General features: G+C 40.0%; 2 protein-coding genes across 2 annotated transcripts in view; both read right to left on the reverse strand.

Moving 5' to 3' along the window:
- The window catches only part of klhdc8b (kelch domain containing 8B), a 153,623-nt gene extending 151,027 nt beyond the window's left edge, over nucleotides 1-2,596 (reverse strand). Inside the window, exon 1 of the mRNA XM_023334336.1 lies at nucleotides 2,166-2,596. The gene's annotated coding sequence lies outside the window, so the exon portion shown is untranslated. The remainder of the gene's footprint in view (nucleotides 1-2,165) is intronic.
- Nucleotides 2,597-7,921: 5,325 nt separating this feature from the next.
- Nucleotides 7,922-15,504, reverse strand: LOC102224949. The gene is made up of 6 exons (XM_023334729.1): nucleotides 15,130-15,504; nucleotides 13,639-13,811; nucleotides 13,187-13,405; nucleotides 11,274-11,434; nucleotides 11,044-11,176; nucleotides 7,922-10,391 (listed from the first exon to the last, which is right to left on the reverse strand). The coding sequence occupies exons 1-6, from the start codon at nucleotides 15,377-15,379 to the stop codon at nucleotides 10,215-10,217; spliced, it is 1,113 nt and encodes a 370-aa protein (XP_023190497.1). The 5' UTR covers nucleotides 15,380-15,504; the 3' UTR covers nucleotides 7,922-10,214.
- Between the last annotated feature and the right edge of the window lie 802 nt (nucleotides 15,505-16,306).

The following is a 16,306-nucleotide window of genomic DNA, read 5'->3' on the forward strand; positions in this document are numbered from 1 at the left end:
GCTCTGCCCTCCCAGTGTGAAAACTGTCATGTGTGAGTGAGACACAGAGGGAGAGACAAAATTCACAATGCCTTGCTTTCCCTTGGGAGTCCTATGCATTGCTCTGGCAGGACCCAATAATAAAATCGGTCTTATTAGAATCGCCAAGTCAGTGTTTGGTCAGAAAACGGCAGTTGCTGCATCCCTAACGCAGGAGTTAAACACACAACCATGCCAACAAAGATTTCCTCAACACTGCCTCGAACCTGTGTACCATCACATTAGATTGTAAAAATTTGCATAGGCATCATTTATACACCAAAACTGTCCACACAGGTATGGTACAGATGATAAATGACGCTGCAAACTGCCTGTGACGACTCTCATGGGACACTTTTACAAATTACAGTAAGATCAGGAGAACCAGCATCAATTCCTTAGTCCTAAACAGAGAGGGACATAAATAATCTGTAATCTTGCGCTATTATTTTTCAAAAACCCAAGACAGCATATCCAGAGTGAAGTCACAACAAATATCAGTTCCTGTTTCTGTCTAAAGTAAAATCGTAGCCTCAGGACTGGGTCCTCCTGTGGACTGAACTTCAGGATTAATTTAGCAAGTAGGTGGGCAACTTTGTTTCTGCAGCACAAATCCAATGAAAGCTCAACAAAAACTACAAGAACTAAATGCTTCATCCTCCTCATAGAACCAAGACCGCTAATGTAAGAGAAAGCAGAGTAGACTGCTGAGTCCCAGGTGGAGGTGGGATTCTGCTGGCCCTCAGCACCACTACGTGTCCCTGCCGTATCCAAGGAGACAGACGCAGACGCTGCATGTCAGCTGTAATCCTCATAATGAAAAATGAACCCACAGCACCTCAGGAGACATCATCAGGGCCCAGATGGGAAACGTAAGGAGAGAGAGATCTGAGGAGTAATTCTGGGGATTTAATTTAAAAAAAAAAAAAAGAAAAGGAGGAAGAAACAGAATTCTCACAATCCAAACTCAGGCTGAGGACAGACTAAACTCCAACGACGGCGGTAAAACATCCAGATGTTGGCCGGCGGGTTAGAGATTTTGTAGAAAAGATCCGTGTCACGAAACAGCTGGATGGATTTTCTGTGAATATAATAAAAAGCTTTGCACTCAATTAGGAAGCAAAACCGGAAGAAGGCTTTTACATAATCCTGAGGCAAAGAGCATACTGCTGCTGCTGCTGCAACCCAAACAGCTGAACTACTGATGGTAGAAAAGGTTTTGTTGAAGACGTCATCCAAACGGATCACTATTCTAACCATCCATCCACGGTGCTCTGCATGTAGGCCAGAAGGTTCAATCTTTTTCTCATCGGACTTCAGGGACAAATGACTACATACTGTAGCTCGTCTGTAATGTTGACTGGTAAATCTTGAGGCGTTTTCCTCATAACTCTTTGTTTTTCAAAGTCAAATCTTCACCTTCTTTTCATACAGTTACAATTGTCAGAGTTCCAAACTAAATATTTAATTCACAAGCTAAATATTTAGCTTGTGAGATATTTAGTCAGGAAGCCACATATTTAGTTCCGAACTAAATGTTTTAAGTCTGAGCTAAATATTTAGCTTTCAAACTAAATATATAGTACAGACTAAATATTTTCCAAATTTGAACTTTGAACAATGAACTCCCTCGTTTTTTTTCTATTACAGACTAAATGAATCAATTGCTGTCAATTTTTTACTCATTTTTGTTTTTACTACTTTTCTCAAACTGCACCCCACACAGGTAGACTTGAAGGAGGGTGTGGAGGTAGGGGAGTTCCAAATGCACACCATACTTTTCAGATTTGTGCTTGATAAAACATTTGACAAATATACCTGAACACTCTTATTTATAAATACTTTATGGTGAGACTTCAGCTTCCTGAAGGAGCATTCCTTTTTTCAAAATTGGAAAATACGTGCCAAAGAAAGTGGAAAGTGGGACGAACCGAGAGAAAGATATTCAGTCTCTGTCTCCTCATCTGGTTTGGAACACGCGGTGACGCAGCTTCGGTGCGCCAAGCTGAAGCGCAGCACTGACCCATTCCTCCAAATCCACGCTCCGCGCCAATTAATCGCCATCCGAGCCCAAAAGCAACACCTGCGCACCGTTTACATGCACGACACAAGCGGGGGGTTAAAGTTCGCCGCAAAGCATTCCGTACCTGTTTCAGGAGCCAGCGGTGCGTCGGAGTTCACCGGAAAAGCTCCGGTGAACACTTCGAAAGCGGGTCGTTTCCAGCAGAAACCCCGGCGTGGAGATCCCGCTAGTGTTCTCTCAACAACCAATCCGAGGGAAAGAAAAACCAAAAAACCCAAAAACATCAACAGTTCCTCTCCTCTTCTTTCACGAAGCGCTCCGCTTTCCCTCGGCTCTCACCGTCCCTTGCCTCCCTCTCCAGCGCGCATTTTACGCAAGGCACGACAGCAACTCCCCGCGTCCACGCCGTGTGCCAGCTGTTCCCACGCTGACCTCTGACTAAAACAGACGATTCTCCTCTGCTGTAAGCTGAGCTTCTAATCCCCCTCCGCGTTCGTCGTGCGGCCCGGAGACTCGGAGCCTTGGCTTCAGAGGTTTCCCGGGACTCGACCTGCAGCAGCAGGTAAACTCCAGACTCACCTGAACTGAAGGACGCTGCCGCGGGAGGTGGAGAGCAGCTGAAACACGGCAACGCTGCCCCCATGTGGTCAAAAAAAAAAGAAAACTTTCCGTTTCCACTTGTAAATCACGAAGCACATTTATTTGGCCGACATCAATCCTATTGGAAGATATTTATTCCCGATCTATTAGTGCATGAAAAATATTATTTTTAACACCAAAAATGGTTTAATTAAATAATATAAAATAATGAATAGACCCTACAAATCAAAAAGAAAACAGCAGCCCTTTGTAGTCCCCTCTTTTGTTCCCCCATTCACTACAAGGTAAGAGCACGCAGCTTGCAAGCATTGGAAAAAAAGGCCTATATTAAATGTTAAAATTAATACCAGACCATTAACAGAGACTGAATCACCTCTACCTACCTAAAACGGCAGCAAAGCTTAGGTTTGCCAAGTCTTAATGAAACTATAAACTTCTAAAATAAGGTAATTTAGATTATATGTGTTCAAGGGAAAAATGTCTGACAGTAACACAGTCCACAACAGTCAGAGAAAAAAAAACAACACATGCAGAAGAGGAATACATGACCAAACATCTCAACTATGATGAAAAGGAAATGAGTCATTAGAGTACTTTAAATTATTCTGCCACTGTAAGTACACAACTATAACTATATTCATTTTGTCTTTTGTGTCATACAAGCTGACCCAGTGAGAACCACAAACTGTGTGCCCTTCCAGGTCATGAAATGGTGGTGAACCCCCTTCATTTATATGATAATGGTATGGACAGGGTGTAGCTGTATCAGCGCCACACAACACAGTCAATTGATTGAGGGGCAGCAAAATGTCAGTGCTTGCAACAAGCATGAGACAAACTAGTGTGTTTGGTGTTTGGGTCCAACTTTGCTGTGTTTGTTGTCAACATCACCTGCTGCCTATCTCCGTAACATCTGAGACGTTTTCCATACTGCCCTCGAGAAAACATTAGTTTTTCTACAAGTTTCTCAGTAATCATTCCATGCGACTGCGTGCTGGGGAATCTCCCACTAGCAAATTTTGTTTATCAGCTCTTACACTGAGACTGGGTCCCAGCTGGCATGTGACTGTCAGTCCATCCAAACATCCAGACGCCTGTCGACTGCTCTCATTCCTCAGAGACAAGCCCACCATACTCATTGAGATGATGACTGAGAACCCTTTGGCAGAGAGAGAGAGAAAGAAAGAAAGTTGGGTTCCAATCCAATCCAGGCTGTAAGACCAGGGCTGACATTTCCATGGACCTGAGGTGGGAATATTCTGGGTTACTCTGCTTTGAGCCTGTTCTCGCCCCCTTTTCCTTTCTCTTCAAAGATTTTGATTGATTTGATTTCAAATGAATACATTTGTGTACACATGTATCAGTTTAATCATAATGAATGTATACTGTCATTCAGTGACCAGCTCATTGTGATTCTTCCACTGCATTTGGAAAGCATGTCCTACAAATAAGTCAGATGGGCATCCTTTGCTTGTTGTGGGTATGATTGATTATTAGGTTGATGTAAAAAAATTTTGAAATCAAGGTCAAAATATATGACATACTTATTTCTTATTTATACAATAGTATATTTTTGTAGGGCTAATATACCTTACCTACCCAATGCAGTTGTCAAATAAAGCAAGGCTATCAAAACCAACCTGCTACTATGTCACGAAGCCTCTGTTAATTCATCACTTGTTTGTGATTAACCACATTTTTTTAAATTTGAGGTCAAATGTGCAGGAAAACAGGAATTTTCAAAACCATGACAAAAAAAAAAATATATATATATATTTTTTTTTTTGTCAAGGGGTTAGCAGTTGATAGATTATCTAGAATCTAATTATTTAACTTCAAAGGTTTGCAACTTTCTTGCTTCCTTTGGTTCAATACTGGTACTAGCATAACATGTACTGCTGGTGAACTGTATGTAAAAGTCTGCATACAGTATGAAATTCACTTTTTGAAGCACTACTAAAAGCAGACATAAAAAATTACCTAAAGGCAATATCGTTACGACATTTTTAGCATTTTTTTCATTGCAAAAGTTAAATTCAAAAACAAAGTTCTTTTAACATTCTTAATAGATAAAAAAAACTCAGATATACATTGATAACTATAACAAATGTCTAAAATGTATAACTTTACAGTCAAATTAATATATATTAACATTGTCTCAAAGAAGAGAAACATCAGATTTTTGAAGAAGATAATAATCAATCACTTCTGGAAACCCAAACCTTTCTTTCAAATATGCCATTTAACAGCTACCTGGTCCCCTGCTCAGCCTGACTGACCAAAGGCCCAGTCCAAGTCCAGCTTTCTAGCCAACTGAGTTTCAGTAGACAGTATGGTAAGACAGCAAAAGGGGACCACCAGCAACAGGCTATGTACTAAATATACATATGCGGAGTTATCCAAAAATGCTTTGCATTCTGTTGCTTTTAGGAGTCAAGTCAGGAAAAACGTGGTAGCATACAAGATAAGATGGGATACTCAGGGTTTAACCATCCAGTCCAGACAGGAGGTTGTTCTTTAATGATCATTTTATAATAGTTTGAACTTTTGTCAATAAGAAATATTTCAGTTTTATGTGTAATGGTAAAAATAATAATAAAGAGATCGAATGAAATTCCCATAGACTACCTGCAATAATGCTAACTAGCACGTCATTGAACACAGTGCTGCTCAATGAGCAGCACAGGAGGAGTTAGGCTGGTGTAGGGTTAGGGCTGCTGCTGACTCAATGTGGTAAAAGATACAGAGAAAAGTTAAATATATGAATAACTTGCCAAGCATTTTCTTCACTGACTAAATGCCAGTGATGTGTTTGTAACGAAGCTAACAGACTGGTAAAACACTAGTCTATCCACCTCTGTTGAAGCAAAACACGGTTATAAATTGACCCCCTTTCTTGTGTCTTAATTTTCATTTCTTGTTTTTCTATTTCCCGGCTTGAAAACAATTAATTTTTTCTAGGCAGCTGGGAGAAACAAGCCATTTCATGCCAATATGCGAGGTCAAGAGTGCGTACATTAAAGGTGGGTATTATTAATTAAGCATATTACTGTAGAAAAAAAAATTCAAGCGTGAATACAAGCATAAAACACTGAATGCTCACACCTCAGGTAATGCTGTTAATATTTTTCTGTAGCCACATTACTTAAGTTCTTTTTCAAGATGGCCGTCTTTGTGCCTTTTAATCTAATTATTGCAACAACAAAAATTATTCATTTTCATGGTGGGTGAACATTATGTTACATCATACTCATCCTATTCATACAACTTTAAAGTAACATGTAGCAAAATCAGACACCTCAACTGAAAATGACGACATACTGTAGCTCTTTGCAAGACTGAGGAAATAAAGAAGAGTTCTCTTCTTGATTTTTATTGGCGAAGGAGGCATTACCGCCACCAACTGGTAGGGTTGGCAATAGCTTCAGTTAATTTCCCTATAAAAGAATTTTTTTAAACCAAGAAAAGGTCTAAGTCCTAAGACATAACCCATTAAATATCAATTATCAAAAAATTAGTTTCATACAATTACAGCTGACATAAAAAAAAAGACAAACCAGAAAAGCTCTTGGGGGCCCCCTGCTGATTTGGAGGACGTAAGCAGCTGATCTGTTTGTTTTCTAGGCAGCTGTCCCACGTTTTTAAACAAAACACGTCACAACTGAGAAACAAAACTTCCATCATTTATTTAGTTGAATATTCATGTTTTGCATGGAAAAAAAATAAACATTTCAGAAAACCTTTTTGTTTACACTTCAAGTTTTGACAAGATGTACACATTAAAAATACACATCGAGGGGAACGTCTTCCAGCAGCTTTGGCTTCAAAATATTTCAGTAAATTGTTCCAGGAAGAAACCATTTCACTGACAACATCATTTCAATTGCTAGAATTCAAAACAACTGCAAATCTTCTGGGGAATAAAGCCAGGTTTCCTTCCACATACATGAGGAAGGTCTCAAAAACCAGAAATAAACTCTTCAAATGACCAAACCTTAACACCTGGGTTTCAAATCCGTTTGGTGAATAAAATGAAACAAAAAAGTAAATCCAGACAACTTTAGAAAAATTTGTAGTAGTGGAAGACCCTTATTCCTGTCATGGGTCAACAGAAAATCAGAAACTTTTATTGTATACGACGCCGTCTACTCCTCCAAGGGTATAACAGCAGTTTACAGAACCATGAAATATTTTTGCAGTATCTTAAGATTTTCATAAAAGTAAAGAAAATTGCATGTTTAGTAAATGAACGTTTCTATACAATTCAGATATGTTTACCACAGTAAAAAAACAAAACATGTGGAGACTAACCATGCAATTCAGATAAGAATTAAAAAGTTAAAAATAAACCAAAGTCATCAGTGTTTCCCAACCCTGGTCCTCAAGGCTCCCTGCCCTGCATGTTTTAGGTGTTTTCTTGCTTCAGCCCAGGTGATTTCAATGAAAGGTGTTTGGTGAGCTGCAATCAGCTGAATCAGGCGTAGTAAAGCCGGGAAACATCTAAAACATGCAGGGCTGTGTGCCTTGAGAACCAGGCATGGGAAATACTGGCATACTGTATCAGCTACATTTTTGGCATAGTTGGTAAAGAGGTGAAAAAGACCCAAATATAAATTTGCTTTTTTATCTCAGCCTCATAATCAGTCACTGAAAGTATTTGAGAACTCTCAAGATAGACTTGATGATGATTTATATGGAAATATATGTTCCTGGCATTTTTGGTGCCAGGAACATATAATTAGTAATCCCTGACTTTGTTTACCAGTGTATAAATATGATGTGACGAAGCAGATTTTTTTTTCCAGCCATTTGTCTCTATGCTGAACTAGGATTCATACTTATTTTGTCACCACAAACAGATGAATCTTTGATCTCAGTTCACCTGGTTACTGACAGTAACTATGGGAGGCTTTTTTCCCCCTTTAACTCAATATGTGAAGATAATTTACTGACAGCATGAAACAAATAGATAAACTCCACCTAGGATAAAACTGCAACTTTTCTAGTTTCTAGTCAATAAAAAACATATTTTTAGAGCCATTTATGTTTAATAAATATGTAATGCTTTCTTTCTCTGACTCATTTCAAGTTTTACATTTATTGAAATAATATAATAGTCCTTATTTGGCAGTGTAATTATGTTAATATCAACATGTAAAGGAGTCTTCAGTTTGGGCTACGTAATGTAAAGCCTGTCCTCAGCTCCAATAAAAACACTGCAATTATCTGCCTTCACGTGCAATTTATCCTTACTCAAAGTGCTTTTAGGTTATTTGATGGTTCATTTAGCTCTTCATAACCTGACCTCTCTAAAACCAAATATTAAATATACTCTAAAACCTTTAAAGAAAACTTTAAAAAATACTTCACACTAAGTGCTTTAAAGAATAAGAGAATAAGTCAATGCAAATGAAACCCCAACATCGTCCCAGTAGAGTTTTTTTTTAGAAAAATCTGCTCTGAGGAGTGCTTGGTAAAAACCTTCCCCTAAAACCTGGTTCACAGTGTGATCATAAGTCATCTTTAGAAAAAAAAAAGTATGGTGAAGGAAGATTTCTGATCTCAATAGTGAGTACCGACATCAGATTTAAATACCAAGCTATATTCAAAATGCTCTGCTTCGACAGATTTTTGTCCTCTCTGGGCTTCCATCAGCGTCTCCTTTATTTTACCCGATTCTGTTTACAACAGCGCTAACACATGCAACTTGTCCAATTATCATTGAACCAATGCTTTGGTTGGAGCTTTCTGATGTGATTCAGCAAAAACATTATCTTACATCAAAGAGTGTTACAGTAGCATACATGTACATTCAGAACTTCACAGTAAGACACTTCCACAGTGTTTCAGTGCAACATGTTCAAGTCTGTTCAGATCCACGTCCATCCATCTGTCCATACCAGCTTATCCTTGATGGTGCGGTCAGGGGTACACCCTGGTCGCTTGGTTGGACAAATAACCAGCCACACACTCCGACCTAAGGACAATTGGGATACACCAATTTACGACTGCTACGTTATGAATTGTGATTCTTTAATCACAATTCATTCATAAAGACACATTCAAGTATCGGCATCTAACTCCTCTGACCTAACAATAACAAACTGTGAGGTAAAAACACAACAAACCCAACAGCTCAAGTGGCTTTGCTATGTTTTTGAAAACACTTTAGCTGTTTGATACCATTTTCAGACTCGAGTATCTTGTGAAGAAACATTGTTTACATTGTTTAATACAGTTGGAGATTATCTGTGGGGTCACAATCTTGAAGCTACAGCAAACATGAACAGACTGTTGTAAACTGTAGTTCGACTGGTAAAGAAATGAAGGCTACCATTTCAGAATAAAGTATGAGCATGTAGCAAGCCGCCCTCCAGAGCATACACTCCTTAAAAATTAAACAAAAACTGTTAAGGAGACTCAAGTGCCAGATAACAAGTCTAAGTCAAGTCTTAAGTCATGGGAGCTCAGGCACAAGTCTTTGTTTTTGCAATTAAAGCACAACTTAAGTCCAAGTCTGACAGTCAAATTACCATCTCTGCAGTAAAGGTTTAACCCAAAACTCCTGCCAGATTTAAGTTTTCAGTAATCTTTTATATTACTGATTACTGATATATTACTTATATTACATGGCCAACGTTTCTTCTGACTGAAAGTAAAGTCTTGGAGTGGCCAAGTGAACAATTTGCTGCAAATGTTTTGTTATCTCAATATTGCTCTATGTTATAGGCATATTGTAAAAAAAACAGCTTGAATTGCAAAATAAAAAAATTGCTAATTTAAGTACCATCCAATCAGATGTGGGTGGCCCTCGTTTACTGCACAATGAAAATGTTTTGGAAAGTAAAGAGATGGTAAAGTCATGAAGAAACTATGCCAAAGGCTACGTTCACACGTCAGGCCTTGATCCTCAATTCTGATTTTTTGCTAAAATCTCAATTTTTATTTTTTGTGTGTTCGTTCATGCTGCTAATTTAATACGACCACAACCAGACTTCTCTGTGTGAATGGAGACTCACTCCCAATACGACTCGCATGTGCAGAAACAGAACGTCACACAGCAGCGGTCTGTTTACAGATCTAATAACGGACGTCTATAAACTGAAGTGTTTTTTCCATTGATTAGTGGGTGGCTATAAATCATGTTTGACATGACATTTAAAAAAAATAAAATAAAGCTGAAAGTCATTTTACAGCGTTTTTATCACCAAGACAAAACTAGATAAAAATGTTAAATCTGTCGGGTGAATAATAATGTAGGTTTAACTGTAAGTGCTCTTTGTATAAAACTGGCAATCTTTTGTGAATCCCATATTTTATAAATAATAATTGCAATTTAAGTAATCTCAGTGCTACACTTTTGTAAGTCCATGTACTGCCGATGAATAGCTCACAATCTTCCACCACAGTAAGGTCTTTACTTTTGACCTAGATGACTAGATGACCCTACACCACAATTAAAGTGGCAATGACTCTTAGCAAGCTGGGACGGAAGTGTTGTTTAGTTGACAGCAGCACTGCAAACTGCCGATTGTCACATGGACAAACCTCACAGCAACCTAGAAGTTGTCTTCTAGACTGTCCCATTCCAGATGTTACTCTCGTAGTTTTCCAGGCAGATGTGAACGCGCTGGGTGAAGTAGCTGCGATCCGAAATGGCTCGTAGGAGGTCGGTCTGGACCAAGGAGATGTCGTACAGCTCCGCAGTGCACGCTGCACGGGTGTCATGGCCGCCGGGCTCCAGAAACACCTGGCCGGTGTGGAGACAAAGAGGAGGAAGGTGAGCGGGAACACAGAAGACGGGATGAAGATGACTTTACATATTTGTTAAAATTATCACTCATGACAGTGTACAGATGATCTGTGAGAAAAGGACGAGGGTCTTAGTGCTGTCAATCAACCTCATACGGATGCTACTCCTCTTGCTCTCTGATATGCTAAAGCTACTTGCCGACAGCTAGCTTTCCATGAATGCTCAGACTAGTTAGCTTGGCCACCAATGTCAGCAGATAAAACAGGTTCCCAGCCAAAAGCATGATTAGCAGCACGTACACGAGGTGGATTAGCAGCGTTATGACCCTCTTCCTGGCTCTGATTGGTTGCTTTTGACTAGGAGCGGTGCATTTCTTCATATCACAATAGTAGCACTGGGAGGAGGTGGAGCAGGTTGAATATTTCACAGATTATCTATCTCATTCTATCACGACATGGTGACTGTTTTAACTAATGTAAAAAACATATTTTCATAGAAGTTGCATACACAGACATAGAGAATATGCTGTTGCTTTCATCAGTTAGTTTATGATACTTTCATAAAATAGTAACAAACAAGATCAAAACTAATTGCGTAGAAGTTCCAATTCATATTTGAACTAATTAGGACATTAGTGAAGCCACATTACCTTTGGACTAACAATGGTGTCCTCATCATTTTGTCGGATATTGTCGTCTATAAAGACATGCTGAACATTCCGGTCAAAGGGGTCAATCCATAGGGGCTTCCCTCCTCGGATGGAGAAGGTGTTGGTAGCCCACCTGGACACAGACACCCGGATTGAAAATCATTTGAAATAGAAGGAGAAATAAAACAAAGTGGTAGTGTACGTATGTGCTGCAGCATCTATTTGTATACCAGTCAAAGTGGTCCTGGAAACCGCCGAGACCCTGCACAGAACTCAAGTATTGGTAGAGTCCTCTCTCTCCATCACGAGTGGACACGCGCTCTTCAGCCCGGCTCAGAACGACCCCTCGCTTGCTACAGAGGATCTTACCCGGAGTCATATCCACTCTGAGCTGAACCAAAGCGATATGGAGAGCAAAGGTCAGAGTTAGTAGAAGAAGAGGGTATGAGAAGAGAGGTAAAAAGAAAGCAAGTCCTAAAGTTCTTAATCATATTAACTTGATTGTCTAAGAAGGAACCTACATTAAATGAAGAACATTACAAGCAGAATTTTCTTCATCAGAGTGTCATACAACAGCTGAGTGTCTTCGGTCAGAAGCGTCTTCAAATCGGTTGTTATACAGACTGGTACAGCATCCACAACAACTCTGAAGATATCTGAATAATACGGTTTACAGCAACACCAAATTTAACTTTGGGATTAATAAAGTATTGTTTTAACCGAATTTTAGAGTTTTAGTTTCTAGTTGAAGATTTAAATTGTTTCTGTCTATAGCTGATATTTTAGTTTGGTGTCAAAGAGGAAACAATGCCTAAGGAAGATAACACTGCACCACAGCTGAGCACCTAAAACAGACAGCTACACAAAAAATATATAAGTCCAGTTAGGTCACAGTGCAGTGCTTTCAGGTTCTGTTTGTAAATCACAGCCATGTTGGGAGTTGTGATACTAAAAAAACATCACCAGGGATGAATAAAACAGTTCTAGTTTGGAAACTGTTTGATTCATCTTCCTCTACTCTTCTGTCTATCTCAGCACATCCAGATGTTTACATGCACTGTATGAGGACAAATAATCTCCTGCTAATCACTGTTTGACCAAAATTATTTCAAGTTGCTAAATGCCACAATAACAACATCGTTTTCATGCATTTGCTTGGTTTTTGGTAAAACTGTCTAAATGTATGATATAGTTAACCATATGAGTTTCCTCCCATAAGCTTCTCACAGCAGTTTGCTGGAATTCTGGCCCATTAACATACAGTAGGTACTGGATTGTGATATAAAACGGCTCTACATGCCTGGAGAACACATAATCCAGAACCTTTAAGCCACATTACAACTAATATGGCAGTGCGTTTAAAGGGCCAGTATTATTTGTATTTAGTGATGTTTGTCACTGTACACATGTACAGAAAGATTAAAGTAATAATGAAAAATTAAAAAAATAATGAATGAAATATTTTCTAGGCACATAGTACCATTTTATAGCAAAATTAAGTAACTATGTTAACTTCAGTTGTTTTAAAAATGCTATCTCAAATATGACTTGAAAGAAATGTTACTTCCTGATGTAACACCTCGAAATTGGGTCTCTGTTTCTTTAAAGACGCTTTCTCTATTTGAAACTCCGCCTTCAGGAAGTCATCACAACATCCCTCCTCTATTAACCCTTTCACAACGTTTTTACCAGCACTGCACTGAGACGTATAATGAGCTCAGCAGATGTGCAGCTACCACCAGGTGTTTACTAATTGCTACTAGCTAGTCTGAAGGAGCTGAGTGGGGGAGTCACAGAGAAGGGCTGCTCTATGAGACCAGAAGATTGGAATCTGCAGCTTTGAGGAGGAGCAGCACCTTGAAGGCAGCACTAGGTCAAACCAGGAGTTTTAGACAGCTCAATAGTTGCCATGGAGATTAAAGGATTTGTCAAACATGCACAGAAGAATTAAAGCAACACTCCATGAATGCTTTTGATGAGGGAATAACATTATAACGTGATGTACAGCTCAAAAAAGTTGATTTTACATAACGCTGCCCCTTTCAGGTAATTTTCTGTCACCTGAACAGTTAATAGGCAGAGTTCTGCAAGGCAACACTGAAGATCTAATATTAGTTGATGTTTAGGAGTGACCCTGCCTCACCTTCAGCTCAGGCAGATCAGGGAACAGTGGGTGAGCTCCCTCATTGACTGCTCGAGACACGGCCTTCAGCACCCGAGGCAGGTCTGTCCCAAACGTGCGGAAAACGATGGCAAACTCCCGTCCTTCCCACGCCAGATCTCTGATCAGCTGGAAGAAGGAAGGGAGGATCCAGTGGTAGAGTCGGCCATCTTCTCCTTTAACAGACAGCTGTCTGTCTTCCTGTGGGAAACAGTGTTGAAATATTGTGTTCTCATGATGTCAGCTAATTGCAAAAAAAAAAAATCAAGCATGTCCAACTTGGCTTGAACAGCATCCCCCTTTGACATCAAAAGTAATGTAAACCCAACATTATTCTGGCCTAATATACATGTGAGTGTAGGTAGCTGCACTGCTCAGAGGGGAGTCATCTTCGTCTCAGAGCGTCAGGCAGGTTTCTGTGATCGCTCACTTGCCTTGACGCCCTCGGGCCAGCGGAGCAGCTCCAGATGTTCCTCCAGCAGGCCTTTGAAGCGTCGCCCAGCAACAGAGGTGAAGCCTGGTGAGCGTCCAAACTGAGAGTAGTAGCTGGAGGCGTCGCTGCAGGGGGGTAACAGGGAGGTGGCGTCACTCAGCCATTCCCATTTTCCTGCAAGAATTACCCAGCATGCAAGAGTTTCAGAGATGGAAATTATGTATAAAAGTATTCCTATTAAAAACTGTAAAACTTGGGGGTTGGCCTGAAAAGCCATTTTAAATTCAAGGCAAGGAGGGTGATCTCCTGAGACCTTGTAGAGGCTGTGTGGATCTGCCATTTTCCTCATCCAGAGCGAAAGCATTTTCCTGTGACGTGCACAATGTTGGAGGCATCGAGTGGCTCAAACACCTTGATCTCATCCACAAAAGATGACATGAACTTGTTAGTTCCTCTGTCCATTGTAGTAGCTGATATATTGTGAAAATCCGGTAGAAATGATGCACTGATCGAGTCAGAAATACACTGCAGAGAATCAGTCGAAGTAGAAGATACCAGGTTTACATAGAAACAACGCCCCACTAGGCTTTGTTTGTGAGACTTTCGGCCACGTGGGATTTTCTAGGTCTGTTGTGGGCGGAGCTTGGTAAGGTCCATATAGAGCAGGGGTCTCAAACTCCAGTCCTCAAGGGCCGCTGTCCTGCAGTTTTTAGATGTGCCACAGGTACAAAACACTGGAATGAAATGGTTTAATTACCTCCTCCTTGTGTAGATCAGTTCTCCAGAGTCTTGCTAATGACCTAATTATTCTATCCAGGTGTGGAGCAGCAGAGGCACAACTAAAAGTTGCAGGAAAGCGGCCCTTGAGGACTGGAGTTTGAGACCCCTGATATGGAGCTTCCGAGGGACCGGCGCTGGGGTCGTGTCCCATAGTGAGATACGGAAACGAATGTTGAAAGAGAACACCTACTTTCATAGAAGTAATTGAATGTCAAATGGCTTTTCAAGTATGATTTGAAATGTGTGAGATGACGTGTTTTTATCATTGGAATGAATTTATGGGATGAAGTATAAATTTAAAAATGACAAATGTTTTTATAGGTGGACTAAAAAGTCTATAGATAAGTATTTTGCATCTACCTATATATTATAAAATCAATATTACCCTAACGAGTAGTGTTCTGATTTTATGTATTTCTTAAAAATATTATTAGAATATAAAAATACTAATATTTATCATAGACGCTTTCATGGAATTATGTTATTCCAGTCTTCCAGAGTGGCGAGGAATAAATGGAAGTGGAATCCAGAAAGTAGTTCTCAGTCACTACTCAAGTGTTCATGAACGTCATGTGACTTAAAATAAATTGATTAACTCAATATAATGCTGAAATGTTTTAATACTTCCTAAACAGCATTTCCATCCATTTGCTTCCACCTGTGTGTTCTAGAAACAGAACAATAAGCTCTGGACTCCGTGCTTTGTTTTTACCGTGTTTGCTCATCTTCCCCCAGGTGACGGTGGAGAGGAAGTAGTCCAGAGCAGCGACCGTCCCCTGTCCGGTCACCGTGTCCGAGACTAGGATTGTGTTATTCAGGTCCATGTGTAGAATTAACTTTTTCCTCGGTGCGTGATCTGCGGAGCCGAGTCCCCGAGGGACTGACAGCGCAGGGTCACCTGCTGTCCCCCGCGCCGGTACACAGACACTTCTGCTCTCTGTTCCTTCATGTTCCTCCGCCATGACAGCTCTGCGGTTACACAAAGGGAAACTTTCTGTCTCCCGCCTTAGCCAAGAGTCAGTTACCAGGGTGACTTACTGGTATCCACCAAACACACGGGATATCTGCCGTTAGCTACTTCCTGATTCCCCGGTATCCATCTTCTTCTTCTATCTCATTGTCAGGCGAGTTGGTGACGAACACTGAGAACACCGCCAAACAGCGCCATCTTCCTGTGGAAAAAGCCACTCATCTTTCACAGGCCTATTTCATTTCGTTACAAATAAAATTCTGTAATTTTGTTTGCAGTGATTAACCTAAGTTTATTGTTTCACAGTTCAGACCTTTGCTACACTGAGCTGATAGTTAAGCTATAAGGTAGAAAAACCCGAATGGGTAAATAACAAGTTGCATGTATGCGTCAAAATATTTTTCATCTGCATAGGTGGTGTGCTTATGACACAGAGGAAAGAGAAAAATCAGAAACATTTTATTAACCAGAGCAAACCAAAGCAAAATGCAGACAGGACATTGTGAGTTTCATAACAGCAAGTTTAACGAAAAATAAATGAAACAAAACAACAACAAAAAAAACGAGCACAGTGGACCAAAGAACATGAGGATTGAGTGAGCACAGGGAACTAATCCAGCAGAAAGTGAAAGAACATGAGGAGCTTAAATAGGAGAAAGAGCTGGCAACTGATTGGAAACAGGATGCAGCTCTGAGGAGAGACCATGTAGGCAGGCTGAGGGAGAGAGAGAGAGAGAGAGAGAAAGAGATTTATTTATCTTAATGATAGAATATTAAAAAACAGAATGTAATGGATGTGAGGTGGTGTTGCTACACACGTGTGCAGTAGGTGGAGGAACACCGCCAACATTGTTTGCGATCTGTTATTATAGAAAAGAAGAAGAAGCTGACTGATGATCGATTGATTGATTGATGATGA

This window comes from Xiphophorus maculatus, chromosome 1 (assembly GCF_002775205.1).
Source record: "Xiphophorus maculatus strain JP 163 A chromosome 1, X_maculatus-5.0-male, whole genome shotgun sequence".
Classification (NCBI taxonomy): Eukaryota; Metazoa; Chordata; class Actinopteri; order Cyprinodontiformes; family Poeciliidae; genus Xiphophorus; species Xiphophorus maculatus.